We start from the raw sequence: 8,127 nt of genomic DNA, 5'->3' as shown, positions 1-8,127 counted from the left end.
TACCAAATGTAAAGATAACATTCCTAGTCAACAACTTTATCAGCGCCTTCTATCTGTAAATCTTTCTTGGATAAGTTAAACAGCGGCGAAAAGCCAAGTGCCCTGTTTGGGGCCATGCTGCCACCCTACGGAGAAGATCAGAAACGCTTCAGCGGAAGACCAAGTGAGAAAGTCAACGAGCTACAAGCATGTCGCTCGATTGCGCGTCGTCCGGCGTTCAAAAAACACAGTGTCAACACCCTAATTTTTAGTGAATAAGTGGCTTTAGTTTGAGAATTTGGTTCTGTCGTCATGTCCGAACACCAACAATTGCATAAGCAAAAAAGCAAAACAAGTCAACAAGCAGCGAAACATCACAACATTCTTATTGTATCACCGTTTAGCCTGACAGAGAGCGAATTCGCTTGGTGGAGAGATGCACAATGAGGATGGTGGAGTCCATCCTGAACAACACGGAACATCCACTTCATAACACCTTGATGGATCGAAGCAGGAGTGGTGGTGGACGGAAAGGTAAAGAAGATATTTTATACCCACAGCCATCAGACTCTTATTCTGCAAATGGTAGATGAGCTATTCTATTCTACATTTGTAAAAACAAATTCTAAATTGAGCAAAGAAAGTACTTCAAAGTACTGTTGAAAAATCTTTGTTTGAGACATAGAGTGTTGGGTGCTGTGAGTAAATGTAAAATAATTCCACAAGTAATTCTGGCTTTAGTTCATTCAATGGATTACACTCACTGTCGTCCTGGTTTTCAAGAGGAAATTAAAAAGGCTGTTCTTACCTTAAATAAAATTATTAAACTTTATTGTTACAGTGTAACATTTCACCACACAGTAAGAGAAAAAAGACACACTGTAAATGTATGTATTAAAAGGTTCTATATAAATAAAGTTATCATTATTATTATTATTATCATCATTCATTCATGTATTCATTTACTATACCTGCTTCTTTCTGAGATTAGGGTCACGGGGGTCTGCTGGAGCCTATCCCAGGGCGAAGGCATAATAATACGCTGACGAAAAATGAAACTGCTCTACTCAAACACATAACCAGGCTCCATTACCGGAGGGGATAAAACGCCACAGATGGCCAATAAAGTACTATTCCACTGACGGATAATGGAACTTGCCACGATTATTTCACATCTGAAGGCTTTCCCCGAGAAATCGGCAGAGTTTATACGGGAAATAAACAAATAAATAAGTTACTATTGTTCTTCTGATTCTGTCATATCACCAATATCCCCACCATCGCCACACAGTGCTAAAACATGTACAGCGATCCCATTAGAGGCAGAACTTCCGTTAGCAAAACGGCTACGTAACAAGAAAGTTGAAATGCAAGTTGAGTTTTGTGCTAACGGGACGGGAAATTTAATCGTAAACTGTTTTGTAACACGGTTTAACATTCGCCATATACAAGACGTTGCTTTTATGAGCATTAATCAATTTTCCCAACCTTTATTCGCGGTGTTCGGCTGTTACGCGGTGAAAAACATGGCCGACAATCTAAAGAGATCACCCCGCCCCCTGCATCACGTGGCATTGGTAGGCCTTGTTCGGAACTGTTCGGAAAGCAGCGAAAAACGAGTTTGATTTTTGATGCAAAGATTTCAAAATGTAAATGTTTTTTTGTTTTACCAGATAATGAAAGAAAACCCGATTTCGCTGCGAGCAGGGTTCGAACCTGCGCGGGGAAACCCCATTGGATTTCAAGTCCAACGCCTTAACCACTCGGCCATCGCAGCTTACGTCACACAGTCCCCCAGATTGCTATTGTATGCCGCTTGACAAAGAGCGAATTCCCTTCGCACTTTGGTAGGGCGTCAACGTATCAAAGTTGTTGTACCACGCTAAAAGCGAGATCCACCACGTTTTAGTTATTGTAGCTCCGACTCAGTGGTTGTCCCACTGATATGGATTTATTACCGTATGTGCATTATTTCGGAAGTAGTGCAGGGAAATTTAGATAAATGGTGGGTCACTGCATCACGTGGGGATGTAGCTCAGTGGTAGAGCGCATGCTTCGCATGTATGAGGCCCCGGGTTCAATCCCCGGCATCTCCACTTTTGATTCACATAAGCGACAATTTGCGTGTTTGCTTTGCTTTTTTGCAATTTGCTTGATTAATCAATAACGTAGCCCATAACGTTTTTATTTTATGAAAAACTTTTTGACGCATCAATATCAAGAGGAAGTGCATACTTATTGAAGTCCTTGGCTTTGATCAATGCATTGATCAAAATGTATAGTTACAACATTTCCCTACCCGTGAACGGTCCTCATAGGTAGAAGAAATATACACATAAGAATGGTTTTGCTTCTATCTTAAAGGAAGCACGCTATACATCGTGTTTTGTATTTTGGGCGTTGTTAGGGTATGTTTGGCAAATTGGACCTTCAAAAGAGGTGGTTCCACTGGGGCTCGAACCCAGGACCTTCTGCGTGTAAAGCAGACGTGATAACCGCTACACTATGGAACCGCTGCACATATATGGCACGGAACCGAAATATAACTGAACCCTTAGATCAGTCATTCCGGACAACGATGAAGGTGTGTACGATCATGAAATTGTCAACTAATTCATTGATTAGCCGATTATTACGACAGCTGATTTCGCATTTTCCCTGGGCAAAAACGTCCACGTCGACAGCAACATGAATTGTCAAATTTCACGTCTCTCTATCTATATCGATATCTCGTCTATCTCGTGGGGACAGAGGGCAAAGGGCAAAATCGCAGATAAGTTTCACTTTACGCTCGAAGATGTTGTCAAAAGCAGTGGTTCCACTGGGGCTCGAACCCAGGACCTTCTGCGTGTAAAGCAGACGTGATAACCGCTACACTATGGAACCCGTGTGCTGGACCTGAAACGATAGCTTTTCCAGCCTTCTGTGGGTGGGCGTGGCTTCGGAGTAAACGCTGATGTCCGAGACATAGAGATGTCATTCACCATACTGTCATCTGCCCACAGAGGAGCACCGCTCAAGGTAGGCTACAATAGCTAAACACGTACCGTGGGAAAGACAGTTATGGGTATCTTTTTACATATAGCACATAACAATAGCAGGATATTTTAAAAAATCAAAACATTTTAAAATCCATTTTCTTTTTATCAGTACCTTGTTGTAATACAAATAATGTTGTAAACACAATCACACATATTTATATAATATAATAGGAATAAGTCTAAGACTGTCTCAGAAAATTATTTCTACGTACAGCCTTGTATAAATTATGACTAATTAATGAACTGCACTGTTATTAAGTTAGCCCACTCCGCGTCAGACATGTAAATACCATTCTTAAAAGTTGCCTTCAAACATCATATTTGCCTTTTTTCTTGGACGAAGAGCTGGTTTGACTGAATAATAAAACATACATTTCAACAAATGACCCAAAAAGAGGTGATCTTCTGTATGAAAGTGTTTTGATGTTGCCTGTTTATGTTTTTTTATTTTTTTGTGTGTGTATTTGCTTTTATGTTTTATTTTTTTACACCACCTCCAAATGGGTGTGACGTGACTCAGCATGCACACTATTGGTCATGCAACTCATTTCCAAAACAAATATCAGGCACATAAACAAATGAGGTTTGGACACATGAAAGACTGATACATGCAGCCCTCAAAAATAGAACTAAAAATATAATCATATTATATGTCATTATGTACAGTGTAAATGTTAGTTTTGTCGGTGGGGAATGCTAGGACCACTCACCACTCACCACATTGTCTATAGCGGCTTTGCCGACATATCTAATCTATGTAAATGTTTTGGAGTTTCCCGGACAAAAGAATCCCACCAGTCGATGCTCACGAAAGGAGAAATGGATGAAAAACACTCTCCACACAGTATTGCTCTTTCATTGGAGGACCTGGCAGTCCAATTCCACTTAAAAAAAAACAAAAAAAACATAAGCACTGTTTTTTTTGTCAAATTATCCACTGCAGCCTTCAAGTAATTTCTTTTTTTTTTCTTTATACACTCTAGACTGTTGATGGACCAGCCGTCTGGCTTGATGGATTCCGCTCTTGGGTTTGAGGTGAAGGTTCACACCTCATCTGGGCCCAAGTGTGGAACATTCAATTCCCTTTGGCTCAAACTGATTGGCTCAGACGGAGAGACTCCGCCTGTCTACGTGAATGAGCATCTTGTTCCGGGATCAGTATGTATTCTTTTAGGCTATGAAACTTAAGCCTTTTGCCTTGACCAATTGGATTGAAAATTTTCATCTAACGTTAAATGGAACTAAATTTCCTTCAAAGTCCAGTGTGCACAGTTTTTAAGGAAGCCAAGTATTTAAGGAAATCCTCTTGAGAGTCCCCTACACACAAAATGCACTGTCAGGCGGACTTCCTTAAATACTGGGCGTCCTTAAAAAATGGTGGAAAGATGGCAGCAAACTAGGAGCAAGACCCTTGCTCTATGTATGTTCTTTTATATATTGTAACCCTTCTAGGGTATGAAAACCTAATGACTTTTTTTGTACTGCAAGCATACACTTCAGTCAATCTATTCATCAGCAGTATGTTAAGCTTTTACCCAAACAAAAATCATTAATAAAGCTAAATTTTACACACTGGACCCCAAAAGCCACTGTCAACATCTTCATTTGAGATCTTTTTTTTTTTTGTTTGTTGCTAAACCAGCCACGACTCATTGAGAAGTCTATGCTTGCACATTTGCAAATTTGACTCATAGCCTTTGATAAGGCATCATGTAGTCAGACTAGGCTGTCTGTTAAAATTATACTTAACTCACCGCTCACTGAGCAACAGCTAAAGCTGCTCCAACCACACTATATCGGTTGTTCTAACAATTTACTTGGTCTGTACAGACATGCCAAGTTCTGGTCAGGTCCAGTTCTACACTTGGGCGACTGCTTATCATTCGGCTTTGTTTGGAGATCCGCCCCAGCTTCCCAAATCAGGCCTGGCACTGTGCTTGGGTGGAGGTCCGCAGACTGACAGGTGAAGGAAAGACAGAAGCACCGTCAGAGGTACAGACGTTTCTGTGCGATAGGTGGCTGAGACCAGAAGATGGCACTATCGAGCTGCGGAGTGACAAATGTAAATCACGCTTTTCAGCCCTTGTTCAAAGTAATTATTATGAGGGCCTGTCGATATATGAGTTATTGACTCTGAGTCGCTGACTGTTAATCCTCAGTGTGTTTGTTGATGGACGAGACGGAAGAAATGCTGAGGCAGGAACGATTCAAGTATCTGCAGAACCAACAGGAGCTCATCAGGTGAAACAATGTAAAAGTGTCTGATGCTGCGCACTAATCTGGCTATCATTCGTTCATCTTTCCACTTTATTTCATTGATTTTCCATTACCTGGACCCAATTAACACAAGTTTTCTCTCCAAGTGTGTATGTTCAGTTCTGTCACAACTGTTCACAAATCAATATTTATACCCTGATGTATGTTTGTTGTTGGAGGTGGCAAAAGTTTGTTGATGGTGCTCCACATTGTGTCACCTTGAGTCTGCCAGAACTTGGGCCAAACCTCACCTATACACACACCAGGTAACAGCCAAGGCAGCCTGCAATGAGGGTCCGTTCAGTGTGATTGATCTAAGCCAGTTCATCCTTCCCTGTCTTCAGTTCAGCCAATAACCTGCACTACTTCAAAGGCTTTGAGAGCCAAATGGAGCCCTGGAGGAGCTTTGCAGACCTGGATGCGGTTTTTGCCCAGAGTGCACACAAAAACAGTGTTGCCAGTAAGGGAAGAAAACAGTAGAAATGTGTTAAAAATAAATAAATAAAAAGTAGTGGTTTGAGACCGATTTCGCCGCAGGTTCTGTGAAGTGTCTGTTGTCTCGTAGAATTTGTCCAAGCTCATTGGAAGGATGACTGGTACTTCGGCTACCAGTGTCTCAACGGCAGCAACCCTCTCCTGCTACGTCAGACTCGACTCCTCCCCCCAAACCTGTCTGTTACCTCTGAGATGCTCCACCCCTTCCTGCCTGAAGGCTCTTCTCTTGAGCAGGAGCTACTGGTGTGTTGGAACTCTTCTGAGCCACAGTCATGGTTGGTTCCAGTGGCTGCAGGTCGTCACACTTCCTTTGTGTCTCTGTGACAGAAGGGAGCCGTCTACCTGCTGGACTACGAGATTTTAGACGGCATCCCTACCAACGTGGTCAACGGAAAGCAGACGTACATCTCAGCCCCTCTTTGTCTCCTCCACTTAAACCAGCAGGGACAGCTGCTCCCAATTGCCATCCAGGTAAGCAATAGTAACAGCAAATCATTTATTTTTATTCATTAACATGAGACAAAGTGCACAATCAACTCATTCCCGCTTTCAGCGAATCTTTGATTTCCTTCCCATTTAGCTGCAGCAGAAACCTGGTCCTCAGAACCCAGTCTTCCTTCCTTCTGACGGTGACTATGTTTGGCTATTGGCCAAGATCTGGGTTCGCAGTGCCGACTTCCAGTGCCATCAGCTGGCCTCCCATTTCCTGAGGACTCACATGATGGCTGAGCTGTTCTGCGGGGCCACGCTTCGGCACCTCCCACACCTGCATCCACTGCACCAGGTTTACAATTTCAGATTGCCCTCCCCTAACTTCATTCACCCTTTATCCTTACAGATGATTGTGTTTTTTTTTTTTCTTGAGTATGTTTTGGGTGTTTATTTTCGGACAGTTGTTGATGCCACATGTCAGGACTTCACTGCAGATCAACCTTCAAGCTCGAGCCTCCATGCTGGCTGCTGGTGGCGTGTTCGATAAGGTGAAGTGCCAGTATTAAACGACTAATACTACTTGGTGCCACACAGTCCCTTGTCATTCCTTGTTCCTGCAGGCTATCGGCTCTGGTCTGGAGACACTTCCTGTTTTGCTGTCCAGGGCGACAGAGAGGCTGTCCTATCGATCGCTGTGTGTTCCTGATGACCTGAAGGACCGCGGCGTGGACAAACTGCCACAAAGCTACTACGCTCAGGATGCACAGAGAGTCTGGGAAGCACTGCGTAGGTAGGCAAAACAAAATTGCCTTGGTGCAAATTTAAAATCATGTTCGAGAGGTTCTCACAAACCACAAACCTGCCTCACTCCAGGTTTGTGGTGGGTTGGGTCGAGCTGTACTATGGCGGAGATGATGACATACTGCAGGACTGTGAGCTCCAAAACTGGATCACCGACATCAATACTCATGGACTCGCACAGGGCTCAGGTTTGTATGTGTGTGTTTGGTTTGGTCTGTTTCTTCATGTTATTTACCAAGAGACTGCAGATAGCCGTGTGTGTCCTGCTGTTCAGGTTTCCCTCAGACTTTCCACACCAGAGCAGAAGTGGCGCAGTTTGTCACCATGATGGTATTTTCCTGTTCAGCCCTACACGCTGCTGTCAACTTCTCCCAGGTAGACCCGGCGCAGCCCTCAGAACCTTTCACACAGACTAACCCTGATGTCTTATTCTAGCGCTATGTCTTGACACTCCTCAGCTGGACTTCAGTCTCTGGATGCCAAATTGCCCCCCAGCCATGATGCGGCCGCCACCGCAGGTCAAAGGCTTGGTGACAGAGGACGACATCATGTTCTTCCTGCCAGACGTGAACTCGACCTGCCGTGTTCTGGCGTCGCTCACTCTTCTGTCACAGCCTGCACTCGACTTTGTGAGGCTTCATCCATCCACGCCGAAGAAACTGAACAAACAAGAAGTTTGAAGCTCCTAATCATCCTCCCCCGAGTTAAAGTACGCCTCTCCCCCTGCAGGTTCCTCTGTGCCACTACAGGGAGGTGGTATTCAGACAGGGCGCCCACCGCAGGCTGGTGGAGGAGGTGCAGGCTGACCTCAAGGCTATCTCTGATGACATCGCAGATCGAAACAGCCAGCTTGACCTGCCGTATCCTTACCTGTGCCCGGGACGCATTGAAAATAGTGTTTCCATCTGAATCTCCAACAATAAAATATATTATTTTTATTTTTTATTGAAAGATATTCATCACCAGTGAGTGATTCTTCATTATATTAGTAAGTCTAATGAATCAGCATTAATATTGTTGTTTGACTACTCAATCAATTGAACTGTTTTGACCATTTTTTGCAACAGAAACTTTATAAAAAACTGTAGAGCTTTAGTTGATAGGTTATTATAAAAATGACAAA

The 8,127-nt window shown here is 43.3% G+C and overlaps 1 protein-coding gene and 4 non-coding genes across 6 annotated transcripts; 2 read left to right on the top strand and 3 right to left on the bottom strand.

The window, feature by feature from the left end:
- Window positions 1-1,674: 1,674 nt before the first annotated feature.
- Window positions 1,675-1,756, bottom strand: trnas-uga (transfer RNA serine (anticodon UGA)). Its single transcript has one exon. It is a non-coding gene; the product is annotated as a tRNA-Ser (tRNA).
- A 247-nt stretch (window positions 1,757-2,003) lies between these two features.
- trnaa-cgc (transfer RNA alanine (anticodon CGC)) lies at window positions 2,004-2,075 on the top strand. Its single transcript has one exon. It is a non-coding gene; the product is annotated as a tRNA-Ala (tRNA).
- A 344-nt stretch (window positions 2,076-2,419) lies between these two features.
- trnav-uac (transfer RNA valine (anticodon UAC)) lies at window positions 2,420-2,492 on the bottom strand. The gene has a single exon. It is a non-coding gene; the product is annotated as a tRNA-Val (tRNA).
- A 101-nt stretch (window positions 2,493-2,593) lies between these two features.
- Window positions 2,594-8,119, top strand: LOC142892021 (polyunsaturated fatty acid lipoxygenase ALOX15B). 2 transcript variants are annotated; one of them, XM_076032033.1, is made up of 15 exons: window positions 2,594-3,000; window positions 4,004-4,178; window positions 4,851-5,082; window positions 5,180-5,261; window positions 5,456-5,542; window positions 5,621-5,736; window positions 5,842-6,014; window positions 6,099-6,242; window positions 6,352-6,555; window positions 6,665-6,751; window positions 6,824-6,993; window positions 7,077-7,192; window positions 7,279-7,379; window positions 7,463-7,633; window positions 7,734-8,119. In XM_076032033.1, exons 2-15 carry the CDS (start codon window positions 4,011-4,013, stop codon window positions 7,911-7,913), a joined length of 2,031 nt encoding a protein of 676 aa, XP_075888148.1. In that variant the 5' UTR covers window positions 2,594-3,000; window positions 4,004-4,010; the 3' UTR covers window positions 7,914-8,119. The 2 variants fall into 2 exon arrangements, with proteins under 2 accessions (XP_075888148.1, XP_075888149.1); XM_076032034.1 differs by lacking the exon at window positions 7,734-8,119 and having other exon boundaries at window positions 6,824-6,989; window positions 7,463-7,600.
- Window positions 2,793-2,865, bottom strand: trnav-uac (transfer RNA valine (anticodon UAC)). Its single transcript has one exon. It is a non-coding gene; the product is annotated as a tRNA-Val (tRNA).
- Window positions 8,120-8,127: the final 8 nt, after the last annotated feature.

The sequence above is a fragment of the Nelusetta ayraudi genome, unplaced genomic scaffold (genome assembly GCF_046127955.1).
Source record: "Nelusetta ayraudi isolate G7.1 ecotype Tasmania unplaced genomic scaffold, CSIRO-AGI_Nayr_v1 ptg000033l, whole genome shotgun sequence".
Classification (NCBI taxonomy): Eukaryota; Metazoa; Chordata; class Actinopteri; order Tetraodontiformes; family Monacanthidae; genus Nelusetta; species Nelusetta ayraudi.
This window is presented reverse-complemented; position numbering and strand designations above follow the sequence as displayed.